The 19,486-nt window shown below is 45.0% G+C and overlaps 1 protein-coding gene across 2 annotated transcripts in view; it reads right to left on the bottom strand.

Annotated features, from left to right (window-relative positions):
- Positions 1–6,633: 6,633 nt before the first annotated feature.
- LOC111185435 (tumor necrosis factor receptor superfamily member 10A) overlaps positions 6,634–19,486 on the bottom strand; it is a 35,403-nt gene continuing 22,550 nt past the window's right edge. Inside the window, exons 2-10 of one of the 2 annotated variants that reach the window (XR_016393501.1) lie at positions 16,056–16,161; positions 15,126–15,239; positions 14,319–14,430; positions 13,285–13,538; positions 12,721–12,752; positions 12,082–12,258; positions 9,821–9,896; positions 9,432–9,637; positions 8,520–8,631 (exon numbers count right to left, since the gene is read on the bottom strand). Coding sequence is in view for 1 of the 2 variants with exons in the window: in XM_022595050.3 (XP_022450758.2) it covers positions 8,318–8,631; positions 9,821–9,896; positions 12,082–12,258; positions 12,721–12,752; positions 13,285–13,538; positions 14,319–14,430; positions 15,126–15,239; positions 16,056–16,161 (1,185 nt within the window). In the remaining variant the exon portion in view is untranslated. Of the gene's footprint in view, positions 8,632–9,431; positions 9,638–9,820; positions 9,897–12,081; positions 12,259–12,720; positions 12,753–13,284; positions 13,539–14,318; positions 14,431–15,125; positions 15,240–16,055; positions 16,162–19,486 lie in introns of both variants that reach the window. The other variant, XM_022595050.3, reaches the window with a different exon arrangement.

Genomic DNA, 19,486 nt, shown 5'->3' with positions numbered 1-19,486 from the left:
GAGTAGATATCTGTATTCTTTCACAATGCAAAGATGCGTAAGGTTACTTTACTTAGTAACACGCAATGTACTGAAGGTATAAATTATGGTTTGAAGAGGACAGTATTTTCTTTTCCTTTTTTTTGAATTTTATTTTATTTATATTTATATACAGCAGGTTCTTATTAGTTATCCATTTTATACATATTAGTGTATATATGTCAATCCCAATCTCCCAATTCATCACACTATCCCCACACCGCCCCCCCGCCACTTTCCCCCCTTGGTGTCCATACATTTATTCTCTACATCTGTGTCTCTATTTCTGCTCTGCAAACCAGTTCATCTGTACCATTTTTCTAGGATCCACATATATGCATTAATATACAGTATTTGTTTTTCTCTTTCTGACTTACTTCGCTCTGTATGACAGTCTCTAGATCCATCCACATCTCTACAAATGACCCAATTTCATTCCTTTTTAAGGCTGAGTAATATTCCATGGTATATATGTACCACATCTTCTTTATCCATTCGTCTGTCGATGGGCATTTAGGTTGCTTCCATGACCTGGCTATTGTAAATAGTGCTGCAATGAACATTGGGGTGCATGTGTCTTTTTGAATTATGGTTTTCTCTGGGTATATGCCCAGTAGTGGGATTGCTGGGTCATATGGTAATTCTATTTATAGATTTTTAAGGAACCTCCATACTGTTCTCCATAGTGGCTGTATCAATTCACATTCCCACCAACAGTGCAAGAGGGTTCCCTTCTCGCCACACCCTCACCAGCATTTGTTGTTTATAGATTTTCAGATGATGCCCATTCTAACTGGTGTGAGGTGATACCTCACTGTAGTTTTGATTTGCATTTCTCTAATAACTAGTGATGTTGAGCAGCTTTTCATGTGCTTCCTGGCCATCTGTATGTCTTCTTTGGAGAAATGTCTATTTAGTTCTTCTGCCCATTTTTGGATTGGGTTGTGTGTTTTTTTTAATATTGAGCTGCATGAGCTGTTTATATATTTTGGAGATTAATCCTTTGTCCGTTGATTCATTTGCAAATATTTCCTCCCATTCTGAGAGTTGTCTTTTCATCTTGTTTATAGTTTCCTTTGCTGTGCAAAAGCTTTTAAGTTTCATTAGGTCCCATCTGTTTATTTTTGTTTTTATTTCCATTACTCTAGGAGGTGGGTCAGAAAAGATCTTGCTGTGATTTATGTCAAAGAGTGTTCTTCCTATGTTTTCCTCTGAGTTTTATAGTGTCCGGTCTTACATTTATGTCTCTAATCCATTTTGAGGTTTTTTTTGTGTATGGTGTTAAGGAGTGTTCTAATTTCATCCTTTTACATGTAGCTGTCCAGTTTTCCCAGCACCACTTATTGAAGAGACTGTCTTTTCTCCATTGTATATCCTTGCCTCCTTTGTCATAGATTAGTTGACCATAGGTGTGTGGGTTTATCTCTGGGCTTTCTATCCAGTTCTATTGATCTATATGTCTCTTTTTGTGCCAATACCATATTGTCTTGATTACTGTAGCTTTGTAGTATAGTCTGAAGTCAGGGAGTGTCATTCCTCCAGCTCCATTTTTTTCCCCTCAAGACTGCTTTGGCTATTCAGGGTCTTTTGTGTCTCCATACAAATTTTAAGATTTTTTGTTCAAGTTCTGTAAAAAATGCCACTGGTTATTTTATACGGATTGCATTGAATCTGTAGATTGCTTTGTGTAGTATAGACATTTTCACAATATTGATTCTTCCACCCAAGAACATGGTATATCTCTCCATCTCTCTGTGTCATCTTTGATTTCTTTCATCAGTGTCTTATAGTTTTCTGCATACAGGTCTTTTACCTCCTTAGGTAGGTTTATTCCTAGGTATTTTATTCTTTCTGTTGCAGTGGTGAATGGGATTGTTTCCTAATTTCTCTTTCTAATCTTTCGTTGTTAGTGTATAGGAATGCAAGACATTTCTGTGCATTAATTTTGTATCCTGCAACTTTACCAAATTCATAGATTAGTCTAGTTGTTTTCTGGTGGCATCTTTAAGATTCTCTATGTATAGTATCATGTCATCTGCAAACAGTGACAGTTTTACTTCTTCTTTTCCAATTTGTATTACTTTTTCTTCTCTGATTTCCATGGCTAGGACTTCCAAAACTATGTTGAATAATAGTGGCTAGAATGGACATCCTTGTCTTGTTCCTGATCTTAGAGGAAATGCTTCCAGTTTTTCACCACTGAGAATGATGTTTGCTGTGGGTTTGCCATATATGGCCTTTATTATGTTGAAGTAGGTTCCCTCTATGCCCACTTTCTGGAGAGTTTTTATCATAAATGGGTGTTGAATTTTGTCAAAAGTTTTTTCTTCATCTATTGAGATGATCATATGGGTTTTTTTCTTCCATTTGTTAGTATGGTGCATCACATTGATTGATTTGCATATATTGAAGAATCCTTGCATCCCTGGGATAAATCCCACTTGATCATGGTGTATGATTTTAATGTGTTGTTGGATTGTGTTTGCTAGTATTTTGTTGAGGAGTTTTGCATCTATATTCATCAGTGATATAGGTCTGTAATTTACGTTTTTTGTAGCATCTTTGTCTGGTTTTGGTATCAGGGTGATGGTGGCCTCATAGAATGAGTTTGGGAGTGTTCCTTCCTCTACAATTTTTTGGAAGAGCTTGAGAAGCATGGGTGTTAGCTCTTCTCTAAATGTTTGATAGAATTCACCTGTGAAGCCATCTGGGCCTGGACTTTTGTTTGTTGGAAGACTTTTAATCACAGTTTCAACTTCATTACTTGTGATTGGTCTGTTCCTGTTTCTTCCTGATTCGGTCTTGGAAGGTTATACCTTTCTAAGAATTTGTCCATTTCTTCCAGGTTGTCCATTTTATTGGCATAGAGTTGCTCTTAGGATGCTTTGTATTTCTGTGGTGTCCATTGTAACTTCTTTTTCATTTCTAATTTTATTGATTTGAGTCCTCTCCCTCTTTTTCTTGATGAGTCTGGCTAAAGGTTTATCAGTTTTGTTTATCTTCTCAAAGAACCTGCTTTTAGTTTTATTGATCTTTGCTATTGTTTTCTTTGTTTCTGTTTCATTTACTTCTGCTCTGATCTTTATGATTTCTTTCCTTCTGCTAACGTTGAAGGTTTTTTGTTCTTCTTTCGCTAATTGCTTTAGGTGTAAGGTTAGATTGTTTATTGGAGATTTTTCTTATTTCTTGAGGTAGGCTTTTATTGCTATAAACTTCCCTGTTAGAACTGCTTTTGCTGCATGCCATAGGTTTTGGATCAACATGCTTTTGTTGTAATTTATCTCTAGGTATTTTTTTATTTCCTCTTTGATGTCTTCTGTGATCTCTTGGTTATTTAGTAATGTATTGTTTAGCCTCCATGTGTTTGTGTTTTTACGTTTTTTTCCCCTGTAATTGATTTCTAATCTCATAGTGTTGTGGTCGGAAAAGATGCTTGATACGATTTGAATTTTCTTAAATTTATCGAGGCTTGATTTGTGACCCAAGATGTGATCTATCCTGGAGAATGTACTGTGTGCACTTGAGAAGAAAGTGTAATCTGATGTTTTTGGATGGAATGTCCTATAAATATTAATTAAATCTATCTGGTCTTTTCTGTCATTTAAAGCTTGTGTTTCCTTATTAATTTTCTGTCTGGATGATCTGTCATCCAGGCAGATTTTTTTTTTTTTTCTGAAAGAAAAATATCAAAGAATTTGTGCACCTGTCTTAAAACCACCACATGTAAATACTATTAATAATCTTATTTTTTCCACTTAACATATTTCGAACATTTTTTTCATTTCATTAATTATTTTGCTACAGTATTACTTTTAATAACTCCCTAACATACTGCATGAGTGTTAACACCAGTAATTTAACCAGAATCCCATTGGGAACACTTTAATTATTTTGAAGTTTTTGACATTTGAATAATACTACAAGAAACATTTTGGTGTGCATATGTTTCTATAATCCATGATTATTTAACTAGGCTAATACGTAGATTAAAATGGTCATTTGTGTGGAAATGGTTTCAGTGACTCAGAGAATGGAGCAAAAGCCACTTAATAAGACATTGTTTGGACACTCTCCAGGGGGAGGCATGGGGAGGGGTGGAAATCCTGGGAAGTGGTTTGGATCAGCAAGATTCCAGAGCTCCTACAGGATTATACGAGTAAGTGGAGGAGAGAGACAGCTGTCAAAATGAAAGACCTTTTGCAGTGATTCAGCAGGGAGAGCATGAGGTGCGCCCACAAGGACAGAGAAGAAAGAGGAAACCTGAAGACCAGCAGACAAGTGATGAGAGATGGTAAAACCTGGGTATGAGGAATCCAAAAATGGCAAAGATGACTCAGGACACAGGAAAGGGGTGGGTGAAAAGTCACTTAACGCTTTCGTGGAAATCTATTTTTGAAAATGAGTTTTCTATTTGTCCAATCTCAAGATAGTGTGGGTTTAGAAGTTTATCTGTATTTCATGAAATTCCAGAGTGAATGTTTAACATCCAGGCCGTGAGGCTGTGTGCTTGCTGGTTATCTTCTTTACTACTTGGGATGAATTTCTGGCCTTTCATACTATTGTTTTGCATGTATAAAATGGACATGATGACATTTTTCGGATTTGCTTAAAGTTTAAGCTTTCTGAGCAAAGATTGTGGGCTACTTTGTTTAAAGGCTCTTTGAGTGGTAAACATGCCTTAGAAGGTAGAGATTGGCTACCTCCCTGGAGGGATTTAGAGGCTGTCCCCTCCCTGTCAGGGGCATGTGCTCACATTCTAGGCTTCTCTCCTCCAAGAGACTTTGTTTCTATTGCAGAGTAAAGTATATGATCTTTTTTACTGAGGAGGAGAGCAGGCGCAGGTGTGTCAACCATCTATATAAGCTCTGAGTTTCATGATATGGGATTCCTCTCCAGTGGCATAAACCCCACTGCGTGCTCAGGTACGTCTGCCTCTACCCCCTCACTCCATGGGGACCTGGGGCTTGGGTAACCGGGGCTAAGTTTGCTTGGCAACTAAACAGTCTGATCCTTGATCCAGAAATTGCACGACGTGATGGTGTGTGTATAGTCTGCTAGCATGTATGTTTGTATACATACATATACACATGTATACATGGATACAAATACATACATGCTACCCAGGTCTACACAGACACACAAGGACTCCCGTATATAACTGTGGCAAGGTAACTTGTTAACTCACTAGTAGGATCTCAGATCTGTCAGGGTTTCAAACAAAATATTGAGAAATGGAACAGCAGAAGTAGTGGGACGTCTCTTTCAAGATCAGGGTAGAAGGACGGTGACTTCAGTCACCCTGACACTCCCCCCAGTCTCTCCCTGCTCTCTCACTCTGATGAAAGAAGCTGCTATGTGGTGTGCAGCCCTATGGAGAGGCTCACAGCACAAAGACCCAGGGTAGCCTCCTGCCAACTGCCCCCCAAGAACTGAATCCTGCCACCACCTTGTGTGTGAGCTTGGAAGCTTGTCCTTCCCCACTCAGGTCTTGCGGTGACCGCAGCCCCAGTCTTGTGAGACCCAGAATAGAGAACCCAACTACGCTGGGCCTGGATTCCTGATCCATAGAAATGGTGATGTAATAAAGGCTGAGGTTTTTAAAACACTAAGTTTTAGAGTAATTTCTAGTAATACGGGCTTTTACGTATCCTGCAAAACTGCTCAGGTTCATCCCAAGTGGACTGTGAAAGAAAGCCTATTGACCATGGAATATCGCCCCTAACACCTTCACCTTCTCACCCCGCAGGCTCCAGTAAAACTTTGACAGACACAGAAACAGATGGAGGCCCAATCAGACTGCCCAGTTCAAGGACGATTCAGATGATTCGATACAAGGGCCTCATACAGGAAATTTCTTTTCAAGAATTTATTTTAAAGTAATTATAAATTCACCTCTTCCTCCTGATTTGTGATCTAAAATATCTTTCTTCCCAATCCTGATGTAATATGTAATAACTCACAGGCAGGGGCAGTGGCAGGAGGGGGGCCCAAGGGAGTGTGCAGCTCTGCACTCAGCACCTTCACTCTGGGGAAGGGGACAGGGGTGGGACCATGGGGCCTCCCAGGAACTCTGGTGGGTGGGAGAGCCAGGGCCTGAAGTCCAATGGCAAGGGAATTGGGGCTCCATGAGGTTGCAGGGCTGAGCCACTGGGCCCACTGATGAGGATGCAGAAAGGCCAGCAGGCACAGAAAGGCCCAGGAGCTGCAGGAGGCCCCCAGGTGAGGGGTCACAGAATGACCCCAGCAAGCAGGGCCCCACCCCACTTCCCAGCAGCTCTGTCAGAGCCGGTCTGCACGTCAAGGGAGCCCAGCAGGCCCAGGTGTGGCCCAGAGACATCACCTGGGGAGGCTGTGGGGAAGCCGGGCCAGGCTGGGGTCCTCCCCCAGGGGAAGGGCAGGGAGGAGGAGCTGGATTCCAGTCCCCCAGGAACCTGGCGCCCAGAAATCCAGAGTCAGAGCAGGAGACACACCCATGCAAGGCGAGCTTGAGCCCGAGGCATAAAAGGGAGAAGGATGGAGCGGGTCACACAGCAAGAACACACACCCCTGTACCTGTGTCACTCAGCACTGTTCTACAGGAGGACAGGAGGATGGAGGAGAAAATCACACATAAAATTATATAAAATTGCATATTTAATTTGGTCACGAATTCATAAAAATGCATATTTATATAAAATTATAAAATTTTAAATATAACATTGCATAATTTGGTCACAAATTCATAAACACATGAGTATTTTGTACCTAATGATATTTCTTGTATTGCTTCATATTTCTAACAAAATCTTCAAGAAGGGGTCCTCTCATTGAGAAGACACTTGAACAGACATCCAATTTTCAAGTAAAACTTCAAAAGTATCATATTTGCATTGGCATAAAGCAATATAGGATGCAAGTTCATGTTTCTTAAATATTCTCATTGGTAAAACACACAATAAACATGCGAACAAGTGAATATAGCTGACAGACACTGGCAAGGCTAATACTTTAGACTGGCACTCAAGGAAGTCTTCTGAGAAAGGGACAAGTGACCCAACATTTGATTGACAAGAATCCATTTATATTTCCCACTGAAGATGAAGGCAAAGTGTCCTGCACAGAAGGAACAGCAAAGGCAGGAAACACCTGACTTCCAGAAAAGGGAGGGACATCAGGGCCAGGGGCATATAGCACCAAGACCACAGGGTCGGCCCTTCTATAAACTCAAGTGGACTCCACATGCTATATCCTGATGTGCCTAAATTCAGGCAATTCCAGGTTTGGCCACATTAGCCACATCAACCTTAGGGAAGACAACACACAAAGCTTTGAGATGGAATAGACCAAAAACCCCTGAGAATTGCTTCCACCATTAAATTATCCTGCAGCAGTTGGAACACTATGGAGAAGGGTTTAATGGCAGAAAGATATTTTTAAAAAGCAATAAAAGGACCAAACCTTAATGTAGCAGCCATTTTAGGTCAATTCTCACAGTATTTAAGAACTAGTATTTTTGTGTGAGTCTCTTCTGCAGAAGGCCATGAGATCCTTTATATAGACAATTCAGATGAACAGGAGGAGGCCCAGGCATGACAGCCCAGTTCACGGACACCAGATGCAGGGCTGCACATGGATGCCACTTCTCCTCACCCTCTGCTCAGTTGTAAACTCCTACCTATAAAAAATGTAAATAGTCGCACAGCTATACAATTGACATGTTTAAAGTGGGCCCTGGAGAAGTCACCAGGCATCCAAAAGTGACCAAACTTCCTTTGAGGGAGAAGATGCTATCAGTGCTCTCCCCACAGTGGGCTTTTTCTCCTTTCCTTTTTTTTTTTTTTTTTTTTTTTGCTTTTGTTGTTGTTGTTGTTTTGTGTTTGTTCTTTTGTGCTTTTTGTTGTTGTTGTTTTGGTTTTTTTTGCCTCGCAGCTTTTGGTATCTTAATTCCCCGACCAGGGATTGAACCTGGGACCTCAGCAGTGAAAACGCAGAGTCCTAACCACTGAACTGCCAGGGAATTTCCTCCTTTTGTATTTCTAATCGTTTTTGATTCCCAGCTCTCATCCAGGTAACCCACATGAACAACCTAGAAAGTATAGTTCCAAAATTTTTTTCTACACTTATATAAATATATATATAAACATAAAAGTACGAGGATTCACAATATGTTTGCACTTTAATGATGTGTATTATGTTACACATCATTAAATGCATACATATCAACATGAATGACACATACAAATAACAAATACAAATGAAAGGTGCAAGTCTATTAGGATAAAAAAGTGTCTTCAACTGAAAGGCTGAGGTCCTCAAACACTCAGGACACAGCAGAGCCTGCTTCAACATCTTCATAGACATACTTTCCCGAGTCCAGCAGGTGGTCCTGAATTGTCTCCTTTGCCAATCTTTGCCCCAGCTTTTCCAAGGCGTCCAGCAGGGTGTTGACTGAGGCCTCCCGTCCCTTGTTGCTGACCCAAGTATCCAGCATTTCATACAAGGCATCCCGAGGGACCCGGACCCCTTCTCTGACCAGAAGGATCTCATTTTGCGTGAGGCCCAACTTCCTCATGAGCAAATCCCAGGAGTCACACGGCACGATGGTTGCAAAGTAATCGAAGAATAGTCTCAGACCTAGGTTGAGGGAAAGTCAGAGAGACAGAGTTGGGACAGGCTTCAGAAAGGGCAGAGGACCCTCAGTCAGGCCTAGACCCCAGGGTGGGAGCTGAGGAGCGCCCCCTGCTGGTGAACCTGCTGCTCTGCGTCCCTGACATGCTTCCCATCAGCAGAGAATCAGGCCACACTGCCTAGGCCTCACCTGTGCCCAAAGCACTGCAGGGAGTCCAGGTCTCCAGAGAGTCCTGCCCTAAGCGGGGAATGAGGGCCCACCAGGGAGGGGAGATGGACGTCATGGAGGGAGAAGGCAGTCTGTGGTAGGAGACAGAGGGCGGGACACAGTGGTGCAACAGACCTCAGAGGAGGGCACCTGCCGTTCTCACGAGAGTGAGGTCACCTGGCTGCCACCTCTGCAGTTGGGACAGAGCAAGGGCCTGGAGGGAGGAAGGTCTCTGGCCTCACGCCCAGCTCGGCCTCGCTGACTGACACTGTGGCAGAGCTAGATGGGGACAGACTCGGAGCAAGAATTTAACCCGTAAAACGGAGCCAACACCACCCACCTCACGGGACTGTACTGGGGATTCAATGAGACGTGTGTGAAATGTAGTGCACAACACCGTCCATAGGTACATAAGGTGGGCCCCGGATACAAATTTATATTTTCTAACAGCTACCCTGAAAAACGTAAAAAGTAACAAGTAATAACTAATTTTCATAAAATAGGGTACTAACTCAATATATTCTAAAAATTTTCATTTCAACATGTAATCAATATACAACAAACTGTTAATGAGACATATTACAGTCCTTTTTCCTACCAATTCTTTGCAGTGCAGTATGGAGTTACACTACAGCTCATCAGATTTGGCCACAGGTCAGGTGCTCCACAGCCTCCTGCGGCCCCTGGGTGCCCTGCTGGACGGCACAGCCCCTTAGATGCCTCAGGGTGGGCCAACCTGGCCCTGAGCAACAGGGGAGGAGGGAGGATGGGGGGCAGGGAAGGACAGGGAGGTGTTAGGGGACACTGTTAGGGGACAGAGGGGTGCAGGGTGGGGAGAAGAAGAGGGTCAGAGAGGGAATTAGAGTCCCGAAGGTCCAGTGACAAGCCATCCCTGCTCTGAGTTGCCCTAACAGCTATGGGGACGGCAGTTAGGACACTGTCCCTCCTCCCTCCACTCCTGCCCCAGTGCCCGGGGAAAGCACTCACTTTCAGTGGGGTCTGCACCGTTTGCTGGAACCAGCAGCCTTCTTCTCGTGTGAGACGCTTCAGCTTCTGCTGGTTCCTGTAAAACACAGTGGAGAACAGCCTTGGTCTTAATCAGGGGTCCTGGGTTCCAGAACTGAGCCTGGCAAACATTGTTCTGAAATTCTGGCATATGCAGCCATAAGTGAAACAAAAACACAATGTAGGATATTTGAAGGGAGAAGACAGAATAGTCATTATTTGATATATGATTGTATTCTTACAAAACTCTAATGGTTTAGCAACAATACTTAAATGTGAATGTATGGATGGATGAATGTTAAAAATTGTAGCAGATAATAAATTATATAAAGAATTATAAGAGTCAGATAAACTCATAAGGTTACAGAACACTTGTAGTACAAAGACGCAGCCTCAACAAGAAATAGGAGAAATTTGCCAAAGAAAAACACACATCTATTTGAGGTATTATAAAACCCTTGACTTGAAAATGCTACCTCTCTTCATAAGAAAAATACAGAATATCTAAAAGATCTCAGTTCTTCCTAGATTAATTTATAAATTAAGGTTCAAAAAATTAGCAGCTAAATCGAGTATAAGGAATGAGATGGTGACTCAGAACAATTCAGGGAGCGCCTCATATCTTATTTATCACAAAATAAATTCCATTTAACTTTTTTTTTTAAATTTTATTTATTTATTTATTTTTGGCTGTGTTGGGTCTTCATTGCTGCATGCGGGCTTTCTCCAGTTGCTGCGAGCCGGGGCTACTCTTCGTGGTGGAGTGCGAGCTTCTCATTGCGGTGGCTTCTCTTGCTGCAGAGCACAGGCTCTAGGTGTGCAGGCTTCAGTAGTTGTGGCACGTGGGCTCAGTAGTTGTGGCTCGTGGGCTCTAGAGCGCAGGCTCAGTAGTGGCACACAGGCTTAGTTGCTCCATGGCATGTGGGATCTTCCCGGACCAGGGCTCGAACCCATGTCCCCTGCATTGGCAGGCGGATTCTTAACCACTGCACCACCAGGGAAGTACCTCCATTTAGCTTACAAGCTCTATGCTACCAATCACATCATTTTAAAAAAGCCTACCTGGGCTTCCCTGGTAGGCCCGCGCACCACGATGAAGAGTGGCCCCCGTTTGCCACAACTAGAGAAAGCCCTTGCACAGAAAAGAAGACCCAACACAGCCAAAAAATAAAAATAAAAAAAATTAAAAGCCTACCTAAGAAATTAGAGAATTTTATCTTCTGTTTGATGAAGGACCTTTTTTTTTTTTTTTTTTTTTTGCTGTACACAGGCCTCTCACTGTTGTGGCCTCTCCCGTTGTGGAGCACAGGCTCCGGACGCGCACGCTCAGCAGCCATGGCTCACGGGCCCAGCCGCTCTGCAGCATGTGGGATCTTCCCGGACTGGGGCACGAACCTGTGTCCCCTGCATCAGCAGGCGGACTCTCAACCACTGCGCCACCAGGGAAGTCCCGATGAAGGACTTTAAAAGCTCTGAGCAATGAAAAATAAATGTATCGACAGATTTAATTAGTTAATATATAAAATTCTGCACATTAAAATACTAAACCAAATGAAAAAACACACATGCATGTACTCATGGGCACAAGAGCATGTCTGCTTAGAAAGACTCTTACCAGACAAGACAACAATCATCTCGAAATAATCAAAACAAAAGAAATACAAGTTTAAGTCAGTTTTTTGCTTGTTACCAAAAAAGAAATATATTAATGTCATATCAAAACTATTGAAATGATATGACCCCAAACGTCTGTGTGTGTGTGTGTGTGTGTGTGTGTACAGTGAAAAATACTTCTATACGTTGACAAAGAGATTCTACTTCTACTAGGAAGCCACCCCACAAATATGTCTATTCATTGAGACAAATACTAATTTTCAAATAGATTCAACTTAATAATAATTTTGAAATAAATGTGAAATTCCTAACGTGATGAGGAATGGCTTAAAAGCATGTAACAATCACACAGAAAAATATCATGTAGCTTTAATTCCATCACTGAACAATCATGGGAGGGACCACTCTGGCTGTTCTAGACACCAGGAACGTGATGAGAACAAGTGAGATGATAAGTAGCATAAGAGCTGCCAGTCGACCATAGCAGGGGGTGGGCTCCCTTCCCCTCCATGACCATGATCTCCCTCCATCACCACTTGCCCATGGGACAGGAGACCTGACCAGCATCGGCCCTTCCCTGTTTCTACCACAGTCCTGGGCAAGCAGAAGGGCCAGGGCACTACACTCACCAGCAGACGCTTTGCTTCCCCCTGGGACTGGGCCGTGGCATCTGTCGGCTTCACCTGCTCTTCTGCCTCCTGCTCAGGGACCAGATCAATCAGCGAATCTCTGTTGATCAGCATATTGTTGTGGGCATTGTCCAGAGCCCCAGGACCTCTTAAGGGATGTGAGCGCCAGAAGAGGACCTTGGGAAGGCAAAGAGCTGACTCAGGAATCCATACCCACAGATCCATGTAGTGTCTGCGGGGGACATTGTGGGTTTTGCCTCCCCACCTACTCCCATGCTGTGCCCCCCAGGTGGGTACAGACTCAGCACATCCAGGGCTCTGCTGATGGCACCTGGACCCTAGTGCTGTGCTAAGGGGGGTTTCAGCACCCCTTCCTGACACCCTCCATGCCCCAGCGTGCAACCAGGGTTATGGGGTGAGGGTGTCTCACAAGCAGTAAGAGGGACAGGGCTAGCACTGCCAACCAGCCTTAGAGCTGCTCTCAACAGGCCAGTTGCTCTCCTACTGTCAGCCCAGAGCTCCTAGGCCACTTGAGAGAGCCAGGGACAACAGCACAGGACAAATTGGGGACCGTGTCCACCCAGGGCCAAGCAGTTACTGAGGGCCTGATGCCACCAGGTCCTGGAGAAACCAACTCACTTTGTCCAGGCACTTAGGGTCCACGCCACGACCTAGAAGAGAAGAGGCATCCACCTGAGCCGTGGGGAGCGCCCTCTTGCAGCACCTCCCTCCCCAGGGACAGTGCCAGGGACAGGGTGTGGGCTGGGGGCTCAGACACTGAACAAGGAGCCCCGGGCCTGGTGACAGGGAGCGGGCCATTCCAAATCTGGAGAACCCTCGGGGAGGGAGAAGAGAAGGGGGAAAATGAAACCCACGTAAAATCTCTGTGGGGTTCTGCTGAACGACCCTCTCCCCTGACTCTTGTCACCCAGTCAAGGTGCTGACCACCTCTCTGCCCTGGCTGGGGGTCCTAAAGACATTAAGAACTGACCCTGCTCCCTGCCCACCATACTTGGCCAGGGGGAAGAGGGGACCGTCAGCTGAGATGGGGGACTCATGTGATCCCGGCTTCGTAGGAGCAGGTGAGGTGGGAGGTGGAGGGGGATCCCGGGGAACAAGATCAGAGCCAAGCCAGGAGGAACAGGAGGATTGGGGAGATGGAGGAGGGGGCCAGCACCTCCCCCTTCCCTCCCAGAACCTCACCTTGACTGTAGAACCGCCAGAAAATATACGCGATCAGCAGCAGGACACAGACAGATGGTCCAACTACAATTTTGATCACCAGCTGTGAAGTGTCTGAGGAGGAAGAGGGAGTGGTGGACAGTCTTGGGCGCATGGTCACTGTCTCACCAGGAACCGGGGCCTCCCCACTGGCCTGGGTACCTGATTTTCGGTCCACACATGTGAGGTCGCTGAAGGGGCTACAGGGCGTGGCCACGACCATCCCATCAGGGCACCTGGGTACAGACACAGGGAGGACATGGAGGGGATCCGTCAGGGAAAGCTGGCCAGATGAGGAGAAAGACGGAGAAAACTCCCACCTGGGGTACCCTGACAAGACAGTGCAGGAGGGATGGACTTCTCCTGTCGGCAGGGCTGGGTCCCCTCACTACCCCTTGCTGGGTGGGAGAAGGATCTGGGCTTGTGCACTTCAGGCCCCAGGGCTCCTGGTGAGTGTTCAGAGCTGCCCCTTCAGGAGCTGGGCCCCTGGGACGGGGCATCTCATCCAAGTCAAGGGTCAGAAGGGTTTGGGCACAAGCCAAGCCTCATCCTCCAGTGAAGCTTTAATACAAGGATCCTCTTGTCCTCCACCTGTTGACTCTTCCTACCAATCACAGCCAGCACTGGAGCATCAGAGAAGAGCTAATTACTATTGGCCCCTACATCCCCAAATAGGAAAGATTCAGATCTTATTGGGGAACAAGGGCTGGATGTGAGGCCAGCTGAGTTGGCTCGGGTTTTATGGGAACCTTGAAGGAGCACACATATGGCCTCATTATGACTTCTGTCTGTGGTAGACACTTGTCTTTCTAGGCTCCTTCTGAGGAGGTGTGGGAAGGGGGCCCTGGGGAAGGACACACAGAGGAATGAGGAGGGGCTGCTGCATGCTCAGGAGACCCCACAGGCACAAGGGAGCCCTGAGGAGGTAGGAGGGGCTGCATGGAAACCGGAGAAAGGGGTACAAGGAAACTGGGGGTCTCTGGGGGTTGGGAGCCCCCTAGGCTCCCATGTCTCACCGGGTTCTGCACTTGTAGCAGAATTCAGGTGCATCTTCTCTACGGAAAGTGCCAGGTTTGCACTGACACTCAGTGTCCTTGGTTGAGGTGCATGGACTTTTCTCTTCTTCCCCTGGAGACCAAAGATAAGGTTTTGGGGGTGTGTTTCCCTCACGTGTCTCTCAACCATTCTTCACCACCCAGATCCCCACCCACTCAGTTCTACTCAGTTCAGGAAGTAACTTGGGGGCCATTTTCTGCAGCAACACACACAGACCATCCAAAGGACAGCCACTGTTCACGTGTCACCAATAGAGGCATATGAAAGGGACCATGCGTCATTACAGATCACATCAGGATTGGGAAGAAAAAGGTTTTAGATCACAAATCAGGAGCAAGTGCCGGGGTGGGGGTGGGGCAGGGTGTAATATGAGACACTCTGGATGGAGAGGACCTGGCCCAGCTGGTCATGAGAGAGGCTGAGATCCTGGAGCAGAAGTCACAGGGCTCACGGGGGCCCGGCCCAGAGCCAGACTCGCCACACAGCTCAAACCCAGCCCTGTCCCACTCACCCAGGCCTCCCATGCTGTCACTAACCAGCCCCTCTGTCAAGGGACACATTACTCCCCCCCTTCCAACTGATGCTCTGAAAGACTTCCCTACCAGGTGGCATATGTTATACAAATAATTTCTGTTTTCATTTATTTTACTGACCTAAGACAGGGTAGGATGAAGACCTAGCTGGGCTGGAAATCAGGTTTCTGACTTCCCGTTCCATTCAAATCCCATCTCATCACCCAACTGTAGGCATGGGGACATGTTCTGTACCTGATTTGCAAATCTTACAGAGTAAGCAAGAAGACAGGGTGTTTGAATAATTGGTGTAATCCACCTTATCCGTGCACGGCGTACAATCTCCACTGGCTTCCTCCATATGGAACCCTGGGAAGGAAGGGAAAAGCTGGTGAGTAAATCCCCACAGGATTCCCAGAGGCTGGCAGTGTGGACAGGGCTGCCTCTTTCGGCCATCAGTGGAATCCACACAGGGAACTCTCCTTGACCTGGCTTTAATCTTTTGATTCTACATCTACCACATACCTTAGACCAGTACGGTCAACAGGAATACATTACAAGCCACACATAAAAGTCACATTCATAGTTGGCACATTAAAGAGTAAAAAGAAAGAGGCAATATCCAACATAATATCATTTCAACATGTATCAATATAAAACAGTGAGATTTTTACTTACTTTAATACCTCACTAAAAAAATAAAACTCATGCTCCCTTCACAGTGTTCAGGGTCTGTGGCCTCTTCCCACCTGTCCCAGTGACCTCTCCACCCTCCACTCACCCCAGCTGCCCCCTAGCTTTGCTCAAACAAGCCCAGCCCTGCCCCCTGGCGTGACAGTTCCTGGGGCCCTCTTAGGAGCACTCTACCTGGCTCTCTGCACCAAAGTCACCATCCCCAGGAGGCCTCACCAACCCCGACTCTGTCCCACCCATCACTCAATTATCCTCACGGTTTCTATCTCATCTCTCTGACTGTCATATCTGTCCATCTGTCTGGGTACCATCCTAGGAGAAGGGTTCCAGGAGGGCGGGGGCCTCGTGCCCTCCACTGGCACAGCGCCTGGCACATGGAAGACTTCCAGTAAATGCCTGTGGAATAAGAGCCGGGAACTGCAGGAATCAGAAGACCAGAAGGACATGAAGATAAGGGTGCGGTAAGGGTTGGAGATCAGTCTTAGAATGTACCTGGTAGACACAACTTCCCTGAGAGGCTGCGTTTCAATCCCTGCGGGGCAGTTAATTGCTGGTGAAATTTTTCCTGCCTTATGGGCATGGCTGAAGCAGCCGCAATCTGTGGAGACAAAGCAGGGACAGGCATGAGTGGCTTGCAGACTCTCATCCCTCCCAGGATGTATCCCACAGTCCCTTGACCACAGCCTGCAAAACGAAACAGAACTGGGGCCTTTCTTCCAGCTATAAACTCTCATTCTTTTCATGTTTGTCCCCTGGCCTTTTGTGCTACCAAGTAACTTACACATAAATGTTTTTCCTGGTATTCCTTTCTCTTATAATAAAATAAAATGTTTATTCCAGAAAGCATGGGCAAGGAAAAATTTTTTATAAGAATACAGAAACCACAGGGATCCCCCCAGTTAGAGAAAACATGCATTATTTTGTGTCTTTACTTCTTCTATTTGACCATATGTGTAATACTCTCAGGCTCTCTCTCTTTCTTTCTCACGTGAGCGTACGTGCGCGCACACACGCATTTTCACAAATGAGTCATACTATGCACACACTTTTTCAAAATCAGGATACAGGATCACAGTTGAGTAATGAACTTTTGGCTTTAACTGGACAAGCTGTCCTGGAAAGGAAGCTGTTAGCATTCCACATAATGAGTCACATAGAGGAAGAAGAAATAGCAATACAGGGTTTTGAGATGAGTCTCCTCATATCAGCAGCTATTTTTCACATGGTACAGGAAAAAGGGGGGGGTTGTATAGTCTTTGCAACTTTGCTTTAACCTGGGAGTGACAAAATAGAAAGTGAAATTAAGGGGAAAAAAAGAAAGAAAGAAAAACACAGTTAAGATGGAAACAGCTTACGTTGAGCCCAGTTCAACTGCCTGGATCTAAAAAAGATAAAATGCAGCTCTCTTCCACAGAAAAGTCTGTCAAGCATTTGGGGACAGCTAAGCCCACATATGTCCTCTAAGTTGTCCCTTCCCCAGGCTGGGCCTCCTCTGACTCCCCACAAGTTGGTGGAATCTCCTTCCCCTGCCTTCACAGTCCTATTCCCTCCTCTCTTTCCTGGTTCTCCTCTCACAGGAGCTCTCCCTCAATGTTTTATTATGAACATTTTCATGCATCCAACAAAGTTTAAAGATCTGTACGGTAAACTCTCATATACTCACCACCTAGATTCTGTAACTAATATTTTGCTATATTTGCTTTATCACATATTTCTTTCTTTTTAAAATTAATTTATTTAATTTTTATTTATTTTTGGCCGCGTTGGGTCTTCGTTGCTGCACGCGGGCTTTCTCTAGTTGTGGCTCGCGGGCTCTACAGCGCAGGCTCAGTAGTTGTGGCGCACGGGCTTAGCTGCTCCACGGCATGTGGGATCTTCCCGGACCAGGGCTTGAACCCGTGTCCCCTGCATTGGCAGGCGGATTCTTAACCACTGCACCACCAGGGAAGCCCCATATTTCTTTCTTTATCTATCCCTCTGTCCATTCTCCTATGTGTCTTATTTTTATGATGAAATTCACGTCTGCAACTCAATACTTCAGCATTGTCAGTAACTTGAGCTCCATATTTCTTTACAGTTTTTTTCAGTGTTAAGATTTACAAAGAAAGAAATGCACAATTCTTAAGGGTACCATTCAAACAGTTTTTAAAAACACATACACTTGGGAAACCCAAACCCTCTATCTAGATCCTGGAAATCAGCATTACTACAGAACATCCCTTCACACCCCTTTCTAGGTTACCCTAATCTATGTGACTCCAAGAGGAAGTGGCCTTCATCAGATGGAGGAAGGTCTCTTCTGCCCTGATATAATGAGAGGTTTTAGCATGACAGGGAGGTTAAGAGTTGTCGAATGCTTTTTCTGCATCTGTTAAGCTGTTCATATAGTTTTTCTCCCTCATGGTGTTAGCACAGTGAAAAACACTGACTCATTTTCAGATGTTATTCCTGTGACTAAACCCACTTGGTCATGGCATGTTTTCTTCTTTAAATATTCCTGAATTTAGTTTACTATTTGTTTTGTTAAGGAATTCTGCCTCTGTTTTTAGGAAGGATATTGAAACGTATTAATATTTTTCTTCTTTTCAAATGTTTTTGTCAGGTTTCACTATTAGGGTTATGCTGGGCTTAGAATCTACTGAAGAACTCTTATGTTGTCTGAAAGAATTTGTGTAAGATTTTTGTCAGTTCTTTTACTGTTTGTATTTTTGCCCCCTCCCCTGCTGCCTAATCTGGGGTCTCCTGGTCATCCACTCCCAGTCTCAGAAATCTCATGGATCCTTGAAAATCTCTACTGGCACCGAGGAATCAAAACCACAGCACTGTGGTGCCCCATTTTTACTTCTTAGACTAGCAAAGAATTAAAGTTTAATGTGGCAAAGGTGTAGGGAAACAGGCACACTTGTGGACTCTCGGTGTGAGGTAAAATCGTCCAGCCTTCTTTTGGAGGCCACTTTATCCTTATCTAAACAAACGTGTAAAATTATCTAACCTGCTGACAGCAGTTCCACTTCTAAGGAGTTACCTAACAGACAATGCACATGGCTACACGGATACTTGACAGTGCCTACAGGCACCCAGAGCCATTCATCAAGCCGTGTTCAACATGAATCCTACCTATGATAAACTGATAATTTAAAAAACTAATTCTATATTTTTTTGTGAATACAAAACGTTATTTCTTTTCTGATTTTTAGTACTAATTTGTACAATGAAAAGTACACATTTTCATGATTCCTGTAACCTTGTTAGGCCCTTAACTTCTTTTTTTTTTCCTGTGAACATATAAGAAACTTCGAAAAGAGCCTCAAACAACCAGAGAAAGCAGTGGAAGGAGGCACATTTTTTTCCATAGTGAGTTTCTTTAGGATGCACACTGATAGTGGCAAATCGCCCCCAGAGCCTCCAGCTCGCCTCCTAAAGAAGTGGTGAGAATCTGGTCCCAACTGTGGGTTGATTGATGGTTTCTACACAGCACCCATAAATTGCAACAAACAGCAAGCAACGTTAAAGGTTGCTCCCCTTTCAGGGAAAAGGAAATTCAAAGGTGCTTAAGGCAGTGGTGGGGGAAGGCAGGGGCCTAAACGGTTAATCGATTTACAAAGGACACGTTTTAAAAGTTAAACGTAGTGCAAAATAAAAAGAGAGAAAAAGAGAGAAAGAGTGAGGAGGATCGTTGGAAGGAAAGGGGAAGAGAAAGAAAAGACGATCTGTCAGTCACTCGCTGATGCTCTCCTGGGACCAATCTGGAGGCCAGACCCTCCAAGGACCCGGAGGCGGAGAGCGGGCTCTTCTCCTTCGGGGCCGCAGGTAGATGTTGCCAGCCCCGGATCCGCACTCCGCCACCCCCTCACCCCCTGTACTTGGGCTTCGCCCGGGTGGGTGCTGCCGGGACATGCCCAGCCGTATCCCGCCCCCCTCGC

The sequence above is a fragment of the Delphinapterus leucas genome, chromosome 6, assembly GCF_059928025.1.
Source record: "Delphinapterus leucas isolate spDelLeu-1000000601 "Yukka" chromosome 6, BTC_Dleu_Yukka2, whole genome shotgun sequence".
Lineage (NCBI taxonomy): Eukaryota > Metazoa > Chordata > Mammalia > Artiodactyla > Monodontidae > Delphinapterus > Delphinapterus leucas.
This window is presented reverse-complemented; position numbering and strand designations above follow the sequence as displayed.